The sequence below is a fragment of the Orbicella faveolata genome, unplaced genomic scaffold (genome assembly GCF_042242905.1).
Source record: "Orbicella faveolata isolate gen_17 unplaced genomic scaffold, um_ofav_v1 contig_24, whole genome shotgun sequence".
NCBI lineage: Eukaryota > Metazoa > Cnidaria > Anthozoa > Scleractinia > Merulinidae > Orbicella > Orbicella faveolata.
Genome location: NW_028301552.1, coordinates 12,091,266 through 12,108,833, shown reverse-complemented (window position 1 = coordinate 12,108,833; position 17,568 = coordinate 12,091,266). Strand labels below are relative to the sequence as shown.

Here is a 17,568-nt window from a genome sequence, read left to right as displayed (position 1 = left end):
GCAGTTCAGACAAAAGCGCGAAATACAGCAGTAATGTTTTATGTCACTGTTTGCCGATAAAATTCCGCAAATGGAATGATTTGGGGCTCCTCCGGTGTCGTACTATAGGATGCTACGGCCGGGCGATTTAATGATGGGTAACTCTCAGCGAAAAATTCAAATTCAAAAGTCGTCTCAAAAAAGGCCATTGCTGATTTCATTTACTCTTCTTGAATGAAAAATATTCGCTAACGCCGATAATCGGAGATAGAAAGCTGGGCTGTGTACTATAGTATGGTTACGATCGGGTGAGTTTCTGCCGGGTAATTCTAACTGTTGAAGTCCGATTCTACAGCCGTCTAAAATCAAGACCACTGTTGGCTTTTAATTTAAGCTTCTGTTATAAAAATAAAAGTAAATAGGGCTTGTTATACCGTGCATTGGGCACGACAAGTCACGGAAGGAATGAAATTGCGCTCGTGGCCGCGTCGTGTAGCGTCTGTACGATCCTAGGGCTGGGCGATTTAATGATGGGTAGTCCTCGGTGAAAAGTAAACTTCTGAAGTCGCCTCAAATAGGGAAATTTCTCCTTTCATCTAAGTTGCTTCAATGGAAATAACCGATGAAAAACTGTGAGTGTCACCGATCGGAGATTGAAAGCTGTGAAGGAAATGAAATTGGACTCCTGGCTGTGTACTATAGTATGGGTATGGTCGGGTGAGGGAACTCTAAGGGTTATTTCACAATTTACAGCCGTCCCAAATCAAGGCCACTGTCGTTTAATTTAAGCTTCTGCTATAAAAAAACTTCAATAAGGATTGTTGTACCGTACATTGGGGACACCAAACCTTAAAAGGAATTAAATTGCGCTCCTGGTCGCGTCATGTAGAGGCTGTAGGATCCTACGGCCGGGCGATTTAATGGCGGGCAGCCCTAACTGAACTTAATCTGACATATAGCCGCTTACCATTTGATTTTTTAATGCCACACATTTCAGACAAAAGTGCAAAATACAGTCACAACGTTTCATGTCGCTGCCTGCCGATAAAAATGCCGCAAATGGAATGATTTTTTGCTCCTCTGGTGTCATGTACTATAGGATCCTACGGCCGGGCGATTTAATGATGGGTATCCCTTGCTGAAAAGTAAACTTCTGAAGTCGCCTCAAATAAGGGAATTTCTCCTTTCATCTAAGTTACTTCGACAGAACGATGGAAATATCCGATAAAAAACTGTGAGCGCCGCCGATCGGAGATAGAAAACTATGAAAGGAATGAAATTGGACTCCTGGCTGTGTACTATAGTACAGGAACTCCGAGGGTGATTTATTTCACAATTTATAGCCGTATCAAATCAAGACCATTGTCATTTATTTAAGTTTCTGCTGCAAAGAAAAACGTCATTAAGGATTGTTAAACCTAACATTGGGGACAACAAGTCAGAAAACGAATTAAATTGCGCTCCTGGCCGCGTCATGTAGAGTCTGTAGGATCCTACGGCCGGGCGATTTAATGCCGGGTAGCCCTAACTGAACATGATCTGAAAAAAGCAGCTAACCATTTGATTTTTTAGTCCCACGCAGTTCAGACAAAAGCGCGAAATACGGAAAACAATGTTTTATGTCGCTGTTTGCCGATAAAATTCCGCAAATGGAATGATTTTGGGCTCCTCCGGTGCCGTACTATAGGATCCTACGGCCGGGCGATTTAATGATGGGTAGTCCTCAGTGAAAAATAAATTCTAAGGCCGCCTCAGGTAAGGCCATTTTTCGTTTCATCCACTCTTCTTGAATAAAAAATATTCGCTAACGTCGATAATCGGAGATAGAAAGCTGGGCTGTGTACTATAGTATGGTTACGATCGGGTGAGTTCCTGCCGGGTAATTTTAACTGTTGAAGTCCCATTCTACAGCCGTCTCAAATCAAGACCATTATTGGCTTTTAATTTAAGCTTCTGTTATAGAAATAAAAGTAAATAGGGCTTGTTATACCGTGCATTGGGCACGACAAGCCATGAAAGGAATGAAATTGCGCTCATGGCCGCGTCGTGTAGTATCTGTAGGATCCAAGGGCCGGGCGATTTAATGATGGGTAGTCCTCGGTGAAAAGTAAACTTCTGAAGTCGCCTCAAATAGGGAAATTTCTCCTTTCATCTGAGTTGCTTCAATGGAAATAACCGATGAAAAACTGTGAGTGTCGCCGATCGGAGATTGAAAGCTGTGAAGGGAATGAAATTGGACTTCTGGCTGTGTACTATATATAGTATGGGTATGGCCGGGTGAGGGAACTCTAAGGGTTAGTACAGCCGTCCCAAATCAAGGCCACTGGTATTTAATTTAAACTTCTGCTATAAAAAACCTCAATAAGGATTGTTGTACCGTACATTGGGGACAACAAGCCATGAAACGAATGACATTGCGCTCCTGATTGCGTCATGTAGAGGCTGTAGGATCCTACGGCCGGACGATTTAATGGCGGGTAGCCCTGACTGAACATGACTGAAATAAAGCAGCTAACTATTTGATTATTTTAATGCCACGCAGTTCAGACAAAAGCGACAAGTGCAGTAATAATTTTGGACTCCTGTCATGTGCTATGAGATCCCATGTTTGGGCTATTATTTCGATGCTAGTTTAGCATGCATAAGAGCTTGGTTCAACTTTGCTGTATTGACTGCGTGACATTTTTCTAAGTGATGATTGAAATCCCATTGACCTTTTTTGCGTAACATAGCTAATAACCGAACAAAGATTTTGCAATCAAAGTGCTATTGTCTTCCTCTCCATATCACATCTAACGAAGTTTCTGAGTCTTGCAATTTCTCTATTGTACCATGCCTAAACGTGTCAGGTGAACACCTAAAATTTTCTATAGCACAAAGGGTGCAACTTGCTCCTTACCGGTCTCTTAATATATTTTTAAACTTAAACCTCCAGCCACCCTTGAGCGATCCCATTCCCATTGTTGTTGATATGCAGTTATCCGTACATCTACATACGAATTTATTTATTTTCGTTTGGTAAACATTTTACATACATATATTTTTTTTTCTTTTTCAGACAAAACAAGTCATACTTGAACGGTTTTAACCTTTTCTGCAAAGAGATCGCTAGAGTAGACGGTGGGTTCGTTTTCTTACGTTCTTATGCTGGAATCTTGGTCACTTATAATAAAACATGAATAGCAACTTTGTCGTGCCCCGAGTCGACGATGTTAAAAACGGCGTGTTTGGTAGCGAGAATTCGTTATTGAGAAGAGGTTTGCGATTTTTGAACAAAATTGTAATTTTTCTTTGAACGATTTTTTACAGAACAAATAAAAGACATGACCTTTGAAGAGAGGAATTCTTTTCTTGCTGAGAGGTGGCGTGAGCTTCCAAAGGACGAAAAGGAGGATTTCAATAGCAGAGCACTCTCAGATGAAGTTGTTTCTGATAAGGAGCAAATAAATAGGACACTCAAGAAAGTTAAACGGGAGGTAGAGCAATTTTAAAATGTTTCGTAAATTCACCAATAAACTTGTTAAAATTTCTTCTGTTCCTTGTCTTTGTATTTTTCAGTGTCAAAACCTAAAGGATTTAGGTGTTAAGTGTCTTTTTATTTGCGACACTGGCAACGGAAGTATGGACGTTCTTGGCCATCCAAGGGCAATACAATTCGTAGAGAATTTCCCGCTGGCTCCGAAGTTTTACTCGTTTGTCAATGGCGAAGGTCAGTTCAGTTCAGTTCATTTCAACGTGATTTGAGATCTCTGATCAATCTACGAAATGTCGCAATGTTTAACAGTCATAATTTTGTTACCTGTTATTTCGGTTTTGTCAGGAGCATCCGGAGGAGAAAGGATAACGACGTCCTCCGGATCGGAAAAGGAAGACTGACTTGCGTCGCCAAGTAATTGACCTCTTCAACAGGAAATACAGTAAGTTACTTTTCCTTAAAGCTCTCTGCTCGGTATGTGTTCCATCGTTACCAAACCCAAGTATAAATATCAAGTACAACGGTGAGCTGTACTTGATGAAGAATGTTTTACGTTAAACAAACGTTACCGTATATTTTTCGTGGAAAAGTTATCGGCACGTAGTCGTTTACATTATGAGAAAATTGTAGCGTTAGATTTGTTTAAATTTATGGATGGAAAGTTGGTGTTTCTTTTTTTTCTTTCCTACTCTCTTTCTTTCTTTCCTTCATTCGTTTATTCGTTCTTTCGCTCATTAATTCATTCATTCTTTTTGTTTATCGTTTAATTGTTTATTTATTTTGTTTATTTATTTATTACAATTCAACCGTACATATGGTAAATAATTACATATTTTTAGGGATGTTTAAGCGCCAGTTAACTCTAATTGAGACCGAAAAAGCAAAATCACGATAGTGTTAATGGGGTTTTTAATCTTGCCTGGCAGCCTTTGTCCGCGGCAAGGATGTAAGGTTAAAAGTCCGCTTGTATTTTCCAGGTGAAGCATGCGGAAAGAGTGGCATGAGAGTCCCATATAAGGACATTAAGTGCAATAAAATTTCTCTTTTGGTGGAAAACATGGGCTCACTGCCCTTAAAACATCCATCGGGTTATGGAGTGGGTAATTTGAAGAAAATAATTGCGGCTAAAAACGACATTATCTTCAAACTTACCGCTCCAAACACGCCCATACCACCACAGACGATTAGTTCCACAATACCGTTAACGCACAACACTGTGACACCTCCAATAAGCGCCGATACCACAATCATAACCACCAACGGTCAACCATCCAACAGACAACATCAGCTAACCCCATCAATATAGCTGCAAACACACTACAATCCTCCACCACATCACCAGCCATCATCAACAATACACTACAGGAAAACAACACTAGTACTCCAGCAGCTAGCACCGCACAGCCAAGCACCACACCACCGACCACCACACCATCAAGCAGCACACTTCCAAGCACCACACCACTGAGCACCACATCATCAAGCAGCACACTTCCAAGCACCACACCACCAGGCATCACACTGCCAGGCACCACATCTCTAAGCACCACATCTGTAAGTGCCATACTACCAAGCACCACACCATCAAGCACCACACTTCCAAGCACCACACCACCAGGCATCACACTACCAGGCACCACACCTCCGAGCACCACATCTGTAAGTGCCATACTACCAAGCACTACACCATCAAGCACAACACTTCCAAGCACCACACTGCTAGTCACCGCAGCACCAGGCACCGCACCATCAGGCAACACACTACAAAGTACCGCACCACCGAGCACCACACCTTCAAGCACCACACCATCAAACACCACACCATCATCAAGCATCACACTATCGGATAACACCACCATCGTATCCACCATAGCCACTACCAATACCAGACGTTCCACTAGAAAGAGGAAAGCGACGCAGAGGTTGGAGAAGGGTAAATATGATACAGAAGATGAAAACTGTGAAGCGGCTCTTTGCCAGCAGGTTCCTGAAAGGAAAAAGAGGGGAGGTGAACGGGCTGAAAACCAACAAAATTGGGTTTACTGCGAGGACTGCTTTAAATGGTTTCATTTTGAATGTGTCGGAATAGAGAGAGTTCCGGATGGACCGTACTTTTGCGGTTGCAAGACGAAAGAACTTAACCCGTCGTGAGTGTGTGTTACTTTTTTCTTATCGCCCACTGAACGTTTCACATCTTTTGCGAGTTGTCAGATGATAGCTCTGCTTTCGTAACCAACTTGTATTTCTTTTTCTCGTCAATCAGGAATTATCCATCCGGAATGTCACTTTTTCAATCTCCGGAACTCGCAGGTTTGAAGGTAGTACCCACAATCCAATTAGGGTGATATTAGCAGACTTCCCCTGTCTTTTTCAAATAGAAACAAAAAGAAGCCTTGATTCCTTCCAAATCGTCAATAGTTATGATTCATTGAATGCATGAAATAGTTGTGCATCAGTTATTTTCTATCTCGGTTGTGGCTTTTAAGGGGTTCTAAAAATTGTATAATATTAAAATCTATTCACAGGACCACCTTAAGAATATCCTTTACGGGAACACCGCCAGCGCTAGGCATGCCCTTTTTAACGCCAGAAAGGAACATGAAGTTCTGATACACAGTTGTGACTGTACCAGTTATTTCACCGGGTCAAAGGTATGTGCTAAATTGTTGATAGTAGCTGTCTTTTTTCGTTATCAGTTAATTTATTCATTCGTGGAGTGTTTCGCTTATTATCGTGTTAATGATTATGATTACAGTTGTGATTGTAATTCAAGCACTTCTTAAAAAGTGTTGTAATTCTTTTTCCTCGGACAGATCAGAAGATTTGCTAATGAAATAAAGTCATTTTTGCCGAGCATTTGGTCAGACTTTAAGCCAACCAACACCAGGATGATGAGCTACCTCATGTCCGTCTTAGTTCCTGAGGTAAGTTAGTCCTTCCTTTTTTTACCAGATGCTGCTTATCTAGTCACCTCTCTGTACCACCCATCTCTCAACTTTTCAATACCTGCTCTCCTACTCGCCTTACCAGCCTAGTGTCTCACCTACCTATAGCTGTTTTCGTTATTAGAGATTTCCTGTAGTTACCCTCTACCTATTCTGTGATGTACCTTTGTGAAATGTTTACTGGTTTGTGATATATTAAATAAGGCAAACGTCGGTAATTTTTTTGAACACCATATTTCAGTTTCACTATTTTTCTTTGTTATTATTCTTGATTACCATAGGCATTGATTTATATGGTTACGATTAAAGAAGGTTGCTCAAGACAAACCGCGGAGAAGTTATTTGCAGTAAATCGAAAGGCAGCAGATGCAGGACAAGACAACAATCGAAGCGAGGAGACTGATTCGGAATAATGTCACGAAATGTTTGTTACTCCATTGCACTTTGCTGTCTGTTATGATTTAACATTAAAGAGATGAAAATGTAACTTTAAACGGTACACGTTTTCTTGTTATTTTGACTTGCAAACGATTTTGCAAATAAAGGTAGCCATACCCCAACACAGAACTCTGAAATTTATTTTCTTAGACTTACTTCCACGAAGAATAACGGTGTAGAGCATATACCCCCTGGTATAATCTGGGTACGAAGCAGGAGATCCTGTAATGCGCCCTTTCATGTGCCTCCATGGGCTTTAATAACTATGCAGACCGACGCAATTGATGTTTTCAGTTTTTCTCGTGTCTGAGTTTGCACTAACTGAAAAACACCTCAATAACCCTAACTGATCTGAACAACTATAGTGGTCCAACCTATCTGTACATATACGCTGGCTCGGAGGGAGAGGGACACTTAAGGAAAGTTTGGTGGGGTCAAGTTAGCCGAGGCCCTCAAATCCTGACACTGTTTAACAAAGTATCCGTTCATTTCGATATCCTGTTTAAGAAAAGAGACTTTTATTCGTGACCCGGATTTACTTTTCAGTTAACGTACAGAAACTGTTTTTATTTACAACTGACATCACAGAATTGTATTAAAAAAAAAATTGTTGGTATCAAGGCTTCCGGTGCAGAAACACACCCTGTTCAATTGTCCGAGAAGCTAAATACAAAGTTATATACCCTGTTTAGAGGGAGTGCCTTCCCCCGGAGGGTAGTGAGCCTATTCCGGGCGGATCACATTGGCTATGTAAAGAAGGTGGTTTGTCGATCTGACCATGACCAATTTCTAACATTTCGACGGATCAGAACAAGTTGCGTTGTTAGGCCGGTTAGGCTAGTCAGTTGAATTCTAATTATGGGCATTGGAATCACAACGAGCACCACGCAGTATTTAACCTTTTTATCAGAAAGGATCGCGGGAAATTTTTCTTGGTTTTAAATAATAAGCATAGCAATATTGCCTGTAGATATCACCATAAACACACAGAAACTTAACTTCTCGTTCCCGTTGACGGTTTTGTAAGCGGAAATGCGACTGCCTCGCAACGCCTTGTGCATTTAAAGGAGGGAGAATGATTTGACGGTCTGAGTGTTATGGCTTGATACATGGAAATTTTTAGCATTCTGTATATTTTTAGGATTTCACAGGTACATTACAATACTTTGGAGACCGGTCATTATTCAGACGGTGAGGAGGGAGGCTAATGCAAAACTAAGCATACCAAGCTTCCTTTTCTTCAGACTGTCCCTTTTCGCTACGTACAATTATGTCTGAACCCCCCCCCCCCTGCCACCGCTCCCCATCCCGAAGGTCGATACTTTTTTTCACGGTGATTGCACTCAATTATTCAACCCTTAAACCCCTGAATTTTAACTACAAAGAAACGGGGCATTTTGACTACATGTCCATCTTTCGAAATCAGAAATCGATGTCTTGGTGCGGGGTATATAGGTGATTGCAAGAAACTCGCAAAGTCAATCTCGTTTTTCTAGTTATTTGGAAGTGCATGCGTGAAATTTGGGTCAGACATCGATGTCTCAGTGCGGGATCCGTAGGTAATTACAACTAATAAACTCGCAAAGGGAACTCCGCTTCGTTTGGTGATTTGGAAAATAATATATGAAAACGAAAATCGGGGTCAGAAATCAATGTCTTGGTGCGGGGTATGTAGGTAATTACAAGAAACTCGCTAAGTCAACTCCGTTTTTCTAGTCATTTGGAAGTGTATGCGCGAAACTGGGGTCAGAAATCGATGTCTTAGTGCGGTATATGTAGCTAATCACAACTGAGAAACTCGCGAAGTCAACTCCGCTTTTTCTGGAGATTTGGAAAATAACGTATGAAAACGAAAATCGGGGTCATCGATGTCTTGGTGCGGGGTATATAGGTAATTACAAAAAACTCCCAAAGTCAATCCCGTTTTTCTAGTCATTTGGAAGTGCAGGCGTGAAATTGGGATCAGAAATCGATGTCTTTGTGCTGGATATGTAGTAATTACAACTAGAAATTTGGGCTATCCTTTTTTTGCGAACCGTATCTATTCGCTTTTTGTTTCCTTTTTCCATCTTATTCTTTCATTTCTTTGTTAGCCTTCTTATAATCAATTTGCAAATTGTGTCACGCGCTCGAACAGGGCGAACACTAATGAGGGAGAATAAATAAGATTGGCGGTCGACTAATGCAGTCTCAAATAACGCGAAAAATGACCATATAATCTACAATGAAAAATTCAGAATTTATTTTCTGACAGAGACCTTAAATTCAAGGAGGTCCGCGTTTCTGTTACCTTAAAGGAAGTCAAAATTCGACATTTTCCCATTATGGTAAAATGCCTGCCTGACAGATTGTCATTATTCTTGGTTTTAGTCAGTTTTTAAAACCCTGAAAGTTTGAGATTGGGTCATCGACCGCTGGGACGGATTCGAGAAATAATTTCTAGTTCAAAAATACTAATGATCTCGCAACCTGAAAATGTTGCGAGAGTTGAAAATGTTGCGTCATGAGTTCGACGTTTACAGGACATTTAACTCAGACGTGAAGGTAGAATTTTCTTGAGAGCGAAGTTAAAAAGTCGCTGATTTCGGAACTCTACGATTCGGATTCTTGTTGAACTAGCTTTGAGTAAACTGTCACTTTTTACCAGCTTCTTTGCAGTGTTCAACAAATAAATTAATTGCATTTTCTTGAAATATAAGGCTTTGGAAAACTTTTTCTACATAGATACCGCAAATCCTCGAACTAGGACCTCCTCCTCCCCCTCTTAAATTAGCGCCCCCTTAGAATAAGCGCCCTTCCCATCGGCCAAAATTTAAAAAAGCGCCTCCCTTCGAACAAGCGCCCCCTCTACTCCCCTTGTTTTATGGAAGAGTACTGAGACAACATAGAATGTATAGTTTTGGTCGTGTTGGTCGTGCCCAATCACCACAGCAAGTGATCGTTGACTCATTCAAGCACTGCAAATTGACCGTCGCACCGGACGGTAATGAAGATCTGATGATTCATTGGCTAAAGCCCAGCCAACCTTGTGCGTGTAGCATGCTTAAACCGACCAAAGGGGTTATATTACGTAGTTCTCTAAGAGAGACAAGACCCTTCTGAGAGACTTCTGAGGGACTGACATATAAATATATTACGAAAAAAACCCTGATCATATCTGACTACGATTTGGGAAAAATTAAATAAGCCCCCACCCCCCACTCCCCTCGAATAAGCGCCTTCCATCTTCTCCTAAATTTCTAAATAAGCGCCGCGGGCGCTAGTTCGAGGATAAACGCTAAATCGATTGTGTGATTGCTATGAAGATTAGACCGTTTTGTTTCTCAAGTATTCTTCTATTAGACTCTAAAATGTCAAAGAAATCGGTCATAGATTGCCCGTTCAAAATCGCAAATTTAGAAACGAACACCCGGCCCGATAAACAATCTTGCAATTACCACTATTCGGGGGATGTGTGTGGAAGGGGTGGGGCTTGAGGCGGCGGGAAGGGAAACACTGTGTACTCTCCAAGGTGATAACAAACATAGGAAAGAAAAGAAAGAGAGGGAGGTGAGGAAAGAGAGCAAAAGTTGTCAATGGTTAATGTCCCCCATCTAGAGGATATCTACGAGCTACATTTGTTTTTCGAATATTTTAGCTTTTCACATCTCCGTTATAAGTTCCAACAGGAAAGTGAACAAAACCGGTTGACATAATGTTAAATGAAAAAAAGATAAAGATAAAGATAAAGACAAATAAGCACCTTCACTTCCTTACTCGAATTCCAAAAAAAAATGACGATAACACGTCACCACCATTTGGCAAGCATGGTATTTGAAAGGAATAAAAGCAACTGTGAGCAGCTGCCAAAGCACCAAAATGTTTCATTCTGACTACACTCACACGAGACATTCAATGTGAAAAGTTTATTTCGGACAAGTCAGTCAGTCTTCTGATGCACGAAAGTCCTGATAGCGATAGAGCGTCCTCACGTATATACAGCAAGAGTAACGTATACACTACGCCAGATACGAACAACCACTAAAAAACCCACCCTGGAGATTTGGCAAAAAAAATGTGGAAACGTATTCCTCGTCTAATGCAGCAGCACAATACCCCGAGGAAAGGGTACAATTAATCAAGCGACAAAACTTCACAAAAGTCCGTTAAAACGAAATACAATAAAAGGCTAACAACACAATACAGCTAGAGAAGTTCAATCGAAGTTGAAAATTCTAAAAAAAAAAAAAAAATTCACTAACAAGGTTAACCTAGGCACTAAGCGACCTAGAATGACTTAGTTTTCCCTCGGAGACCTCAAGGGTCCATTAACCGATCTTTTCGAGCCGTTGCTAAGAAAAATTTATTCTCGTATAACCTCATCATTTTTAGTTAGTTCAGAGTTATTTTATGTGTTTTAAGTTTTTCATGATCAGCAACACTAGTGATGGCGTCATCAGGCCACGCCCCTGGTCATGTGACTAATACTGGAAAAACGCCAAGGTTCCCAGGCAAATTACTTTATCGGGATTTTTTTGTCATTGCTTTAATATTTTAATTTAAATCCTCATATCGTTATGCATAGATTTTGTTTCATTTCTGAAAGGTCAGATTTTTTAGAGAATTTCAAAATATTAAAAAATTCTTAATTTTCTGAAAATAGCATGATTTCGAAAAAGGAATACATAGCTATGTTTCCACCGTTGGCTTTAATCGAAATCCGTCAAAAAAGGCTGGATTTAATGAAAAACCGCGTTTCCTTTAACATTTAAAGAAACCGGAAGTGCGCCCGAAATATACTGGAAGTTACTCTATCAGCGCGTGCGCTATTTACATTACTAGTGCACTTTGGTAAGATCAAACAAAGACACACGGAGTTAGTATTTCTCTTTCTATTGCTCTTGTTTTTCTGTCTTTCTCTTATTTTGTCTTTGCTTGTACTTTTTTTACTTTGCATTTTGTGAAAAACAAAGAAAAACATCCAAAATGTAAGCGAATTTGCAAGTTATTGAGTTGTTTTTATTTTCCGCGCTCAGGCTGACGTAAGTAACCGAAAGTGAAATTTCACCTCCTTAATAACGCGCGCGAGCGCGCGCGTAAATCGGTTAATGAGCCCTTAAATACTCCCGGTTAACCCATCATGCTGCGCCAATCTCTCCGACGTGTCGTCAGAATATTAATTTCTGACTAATTCGTTCCCATGTCACTCAACCGTCTGAAACGGCATAGTTCATTTCACAATAAAAAAAGACTTCGTTGGAGGGTGGACAAAATTAATGCACTTTAATTGTACAGTGATCGTGGAATCATAAATTTAACGCAAGATTTGTAACATGATAAATTCCTCGTACAAGAAATCCAAACATTGCAAATTGTATTAATTAGGTCAAACTGTTGAAACCACTATCAGCATCATCAGTGACTTCAGTTTCATATTCCGTGTCATCATCACTGTCACTGTCACTGACTTGTCCATCAGCACTTTCCGGAAGGCTAAGAAAAGTTCGTTCATCCTCTTCCGTTTCAAAGTTGTTCTTTAAAGGGATGTCTGTCGGCTCAAAACAAAAAGCTTGGCAGAGCAATCTCGTGAATGTGCGAGAGGAACAAATTTTTCAACTCTAGAAGTTGCGATTCTAGGGATAGTAATTTCATTTTTATATAAACATCTCTCCCTTCAGCCTCAGTGGACATACTGGAAGACTTCGCCTGTGATGAAGAAAAAACCGCGTGCTCTCCGGTAAAGTGGGCAATAACGTTTTTCATGTCACTTTGAAGTAAAATGACTTCCTCTTTAGCACGATCAACCAAGTTGTAAAGGTCAATTGCTTTTTTTTTTTACGGAAATGGGGACTGGTGATGTTGAGCCCATGAACTCGCTACGTGGCCAGACTTCTGTTTCCGGATTTTTCACTTCATCGACCTCGAACGAGCGAGGCAGTGGCCAATCACTGCTGCACTCAAGTCTGTTGAATTCATTGAGGGAAGTTACCATGGCCTTCGTTGCTTGCGAAATTTGTTTGGAGAGCCGTTTGGCAAGAGCATGACCATCTAAGAGAAGGAAAGTAAACAGAGTAGCACAATTAAAAGTTAAAGACTTTAATAATAATAATAATAATAATAACAATAACAATAACAATAACAATAACAATAACAATAATAATAATAATAATAATAATAATAATGATAATAATGATAACAATAATAACAATAATAGTAACAACAATTTTTAACCAGGGAACTCCCTCGCCAACGGCGGTTTTCATTACGGCCCTGAAAATAAATGTTGATAATTAAAGTTTGTGAGTTTAACATACGTTTCACAGGAACTTCCCGAGATTAGCAAAAGAGGCAGGTCCGCTCTTACTTCACGTATCTCCTTGCACACAAACAATCACACCGGATACCAGTTTTCATGACTCTCAAATCGCTCCAGCTTTTTAAATACATAAATTTGGGTAAAATACTTGCCAGCATATTTCGCCTACAAGCACAACAAGAACCACCGTTCTACAACCTTTGTATGCAGTTTCACTAAAGCAACCCTTTTGCTTCGGTCATAGGCAGCATCTCGAGCCATCCGATATTCTTCACAAGCAGTAGTCCAACGCTGAGTAATGCCATTTCTGTGCTCCAAATCTGACAAAACTCCTTCTAATCTAATAAAATCCAACAAAATATTTTATACACACATTTATTTTCATCCAATGATGCTGAAAATTGTGCTACATGGTATAAAATGATTTTGACAAAGGAATAGAGGAGATTTGAAAAAGAATCTGTGCCCGAGGGTAAAAAGTCACGTAATGTATGTGGCATGATAGGCTTTTTCTCTATCAAACACTCTAAAGAGGCCTAACCCTAACAAAGCACTTTTGATTAAATGATGCAGCAACAATGTTACATACCAAAATATAGCCAAAAAAATGCATTTACCACTAAAAGCAAGCAAACAAGCATTAAAAATTATAGGCTAAATCTCCCCAAAAATACATACTTGGTCAACTGTCCATAAAGTTGCTGAAGTTTATCAGGGTCAGATGCTTGCTCCCATTTTGAGCGGATTTCATAGAACATTTTACGGTAGATTACATAGCCATGTCTCCAACAGGGTTCTTCAACTGGGTTATGTAATCCTCCTGTCCATTCTGCTTCCTGCTTTGCCCATTCAGCAACATCTTCCCTTCGAACCGGTTCTGCAAAGTGAATATTTTATAATATTAGTACCAGTGTAAAGCAATTCAAACCTTTTGGACAGCTTATAAAACTGTGTTGATATTTTCTTGTGAACATACTGTAGTTATAATATAAACATGTCTAATTTGCATGGACATTGCGAAAGGAAAGGAAATGGAATACAGAAAAAAAATCGCCCGTTTCTGAAAGGAAAAGTGACATAATTCTCAAAAGACTGAAATAAATCTGTTAGGTACATGACTCCAACTGCAACAGGCACAGATGAATTCAGCAGTCAACATTATCAGGAGGAAGCAAAACAATCTGACCTGTATGGCTACCCTGCAATTTTGACAATTCTTCCTCTGCATCTTTAATTACCAAATGTGCTTTCTTCATGCGAACACACAAAAGTTTCCCTGGGGGAAACAAATGGAATGAAAATAAAATTCCCTTAAAAATAAAATATTAGTTAAAGCTGATGGCTCTTAAACAACTATTCTTTAAATGAGAATTTCAGCATTTTCATGCCATCCAAGGGTTTCAAAAGGAAAAGGAGAAGACTAGAGGGGGGAAAATTTGCTTGTAAAGCATACAACAAAGAGGCATATATTTTTGCAAAAAAGAAGTTCACGGGATCAATGCAGAGAAATCCTTCCTAAACAACAATTTCTTAATTAAGCTGCTACTGACATTGCACGAATGAAAAGTTCATTCAGCTAACCTAAACTTGCTGATCTTTTTTTGGCATAAAAGAAAAGAGCATCAGATAGAACATCCACCCAGTGGTTTGGCCTCATTTCCTTGGTCATTTTTCCAAATCTCTGTAAAAAAGACCAAAGCCTCTACATGACTTCACCATCTGTGAGACCAAAGCCAGGAACTCTCCTGGGACTGTATTTGATCTAGAAAATCAGTACAATTCATCAAAACAGAACTAAATACACAGTACAAATGCTGTTCAATCCCAGTAACACAAACATTGACCCCATAACACAGGGTGTCCATACATGTTCATCTTTTTTAAAATACTACTTTTTTGACATACAGTTAGTTTCAAATAAGTGGACATTTCAATAATAATCACCAAGAAATTTTGTGACAAATTTTCTGACAGAAAACATGATATATAGTGTGGCAAACAAACAAAAACACACATGTACACACATAAGCAGATGTCAACTGAATAATTTAAGCAAACCTGGCATTTTGCTTTGTGTCCATAGCTATGGAAAATGGGAATGGCAAACTTGACAGACTGTAGGATGTGATGCTGTACTTGGGCCTACAGTGGTAATATTGCATCAAAGCAAAATTAAAAACTTCATTGCTTAACTGGTACTTAAAAGACTTTGTTATAAGATCTACATGACCTTTCATGGAAATAGTAAATGAAAAAATGATAACAGAACCTGTAAATGAGTTTCCAGGTGACAAGCAATATCATAAAGCATGCATACATCTGTGGACTGATCACCAATTTCCTCAAGCAGATTCTGCAACATCCAAACTGGGTATGCAAGCCTATTAGAAACAAAATTAAAACATAGAATTAAAAATTAGACACAAAATTAAAGCATTGACTAACCAATTTGTAAACTGGCAACCCGGCATTTTTAACCTAGTGGTTATTTCGGGTTGTCAGAACCCTAATTTTAAGCAATATTTTATATATTTCTGTATTAATTAATGAAAAAAGGGTAATAAAGAGGATGTTGTTGTTGTTGTTGTTGTTATATCCTTTAACAAAAATTACATAACAAGAGAGAGAGAAAGAGAAAGAATTAAAGACAGAAAGAAAGAAAGGAAGGAAGGAAGGTAGGAAATAAAGAAATTATCAATAAATTAATCAAAGCAATTCTGACAGTGACAATTCAGTAAAGGAGTACAACATAAACAAATGTTACCTTTCACCATGTTTCATATTGACAAATTTTTTGGGAAACTCATGACGACAGGCCCGCCCAAATATGGCAGTTTCACTGAGGGCAGAATATCGAGATCTTGAATGTAGTGCATCACCAGCAAGAAAGTCACCACACACCTTATAATTAAATGAAACAAAAAATGATCCAATTCTGTGAGTCTAAGTACAGGAGAAACAACAAAAAATATCATTGTCATTTTTAAGGTTTAAATAGTCAATCTAAATTGACTAATAGCAATAATAATAAGAGATATTCACAATGCAGCTGGGCGATTCCCGCTGCTGTAGTTAAGACAATATACGATTAATGTAATAATCTTAGGTAAATACCTGCCTTTCCCGTCACGGTATGTCCAGCGTGACACATCATATATGGGCATGCGCGTCCCATGCATCATGTAATCTCTTGTCGGGCCAAGCACATGGCGATTAAAATAAGACTTTAAGCTGGCTCTATATAGTATTTCACAAAGCTTTGGATATTAAATATGCATAAGTAATTTCTCCCTTGGCAAATGTTTACAACATAGCACTCGGTAGAAGGTCAATAATAAAAAACCTACAGCCTTAGGCTACGTATGGAAGACACTTTCAGAACCTAAAGGTTGTTGCTATGGCAACTACTGATAGAAATGCTTGGCTTGTTTTTTTAACCTGCATGACTTCTAGACGGTGTTTCTAGGTTTCTACACGGTGAATTTTCTTTGTTTTGGGGGAAACACAGTTAACACACAAGGAGTTTCAACTGACAAAGCTACTAGAAAATCTGTACATAATTTTCAGAGGAATTCGCAATTTTCGTTTTTTACGCATATTACATTAATGTATGTATAAAATTTGATGATTTTTGCTTAACAGCGAGAAAAAGAAAAATCCTATCCATGTGCCAATTTTCAAAAAAATTCACCGTCTGGAACGCGCTTAATATGCGTTTCAGATCACCCAAAGACCCCTGTATTTTCGTGACGTCATCAAAATAGAAATTCTTCAAGTTACGGTACTGCGCATGCTCACGTTTCGCTTCCTTCGCACGTGCTAGTTGAAAATTAGTCGAGATGTAGAAGCTCATTTTTCCCCACGACGGCGAAAAGTATACCTAATAAGTGTTGTAATACTTATGGAAATGCGTTTTAACTTGTGGTTTCCTCCACTGCTTTGAAGTGCTCAACGATCTTGGCTAGTATACGGGTTGTTTTTGTCACTCGTGGAACCTTGCTAGTTGCTGAAGATGGAGGCAGAGACAATACGCCGACAAGCCCTTTTGCTCCGAACTTCTCGAAAACATTCTTAAGATCTCGATATGAAAGGCTATTTTTTCAGCAATCTGTTGCTTGATGGGGAATTCCGCGTTTGTTGGATGATAAAGCGTTCCTCGGAACGTCTGCAGGAGTTCGTAGCGACGATCAAGGTATTTCATGTCGTTTTCTGCGTACTGTGTTGTTGACATGTTCTCTGTCAACATGTACTCTGAAATGTTCAAACGGGAGTCGAAGACTATTCTTCTTAAAGCTCTAACATCCTCCATTGCATCGTGTGCGGGGAAAGGCTCATGGAAAAGTGTCTGATAAATGGATTGTTGATTTAATTTAACTGTGGAACCATCCGGTAAGATCAGAGAGGGATGTTTACGTTTGACCAACGCCAGTAGTCTA

The 17,568-nt window shown here is 39.5% G+C and overlaps 3 protein-coding genes across 3 annotated transcripts; 2 read left to right on the top strand and 1 right to left on the bottom strand.

The window, feature by feature from the left end:
• Positions 1–2,967: 2,967 nt before the first annotated feature.
• On the top strand, positions 2,968–3,958 carry LOC149110416 (uncharacterized). The gene is made up of 4 exons (XM_089292779.1): positions 2,968–3,099; positions 3,289–3,455; positions 3,538–3,688; positions 3,800–3,958. Exons 2-4 carry the CDS (start codon positions 3,303–3,305, stop codon positions 3,853–3,855), a joined length of 360 nt encoding a protein of 119 aa, XP_089148905.1. The 5' UTR covers positions 2,968–3,099; positions 3,289–3,302; the 3' UTR covers positions 3,856–3,958.
• A 587-nt stretch (positions 3,959–4,545) lies between these two features.
• Positions 4,546–6,959, top strand: LOC149110415 (uncharacterized). Its single transcript, XM_089292288.1, has 6 exons — positions 4,546–4,554; positions 4,643–5,601; positions 5,718–5,772; positions 5,980–6,105; positions 6,268–6,378; positions 6,681–6,959. Exons 1-6 carry the CDS (start codon positions 4,546–4,548, stop codon positions 6,810–6,812), a joined length of 1,392 nt encoding a protein of 463 aa, XP_089148414.1. The 3' UTR covers positions 6,813–6,959.
• A 5,159-nt stretch (positions 6,960–12,118) lies between these two features.
• Positions 12,119–17,523, bottom strand: LOC110069544 (uncharacterized). The gene is made up of 7 exons (XM_089292775.1): positions 15,897–17,523; positions 15,402–15,513; positions 15,191–15,274; positions 14,714–14,813; positions 14,319–14,408; positions 13,811–14,009; positions 12,119–13,472 (listed from the first exon to the last, which is right to left on the bottom strand). Exons 1-7 carry the CDS (start codon positions 15,911–15,913, stop codon positions 13,298–13,300), a joined length of 777 nt encoding a protein of 258 aa, XP_089148901.1. The 5' UTR covers positions 15,914–17,523; the 3' UTR covers positions 12,119–13,297.
• Positions 17,524–17,568: the final 45 nt, after the last annotated feature.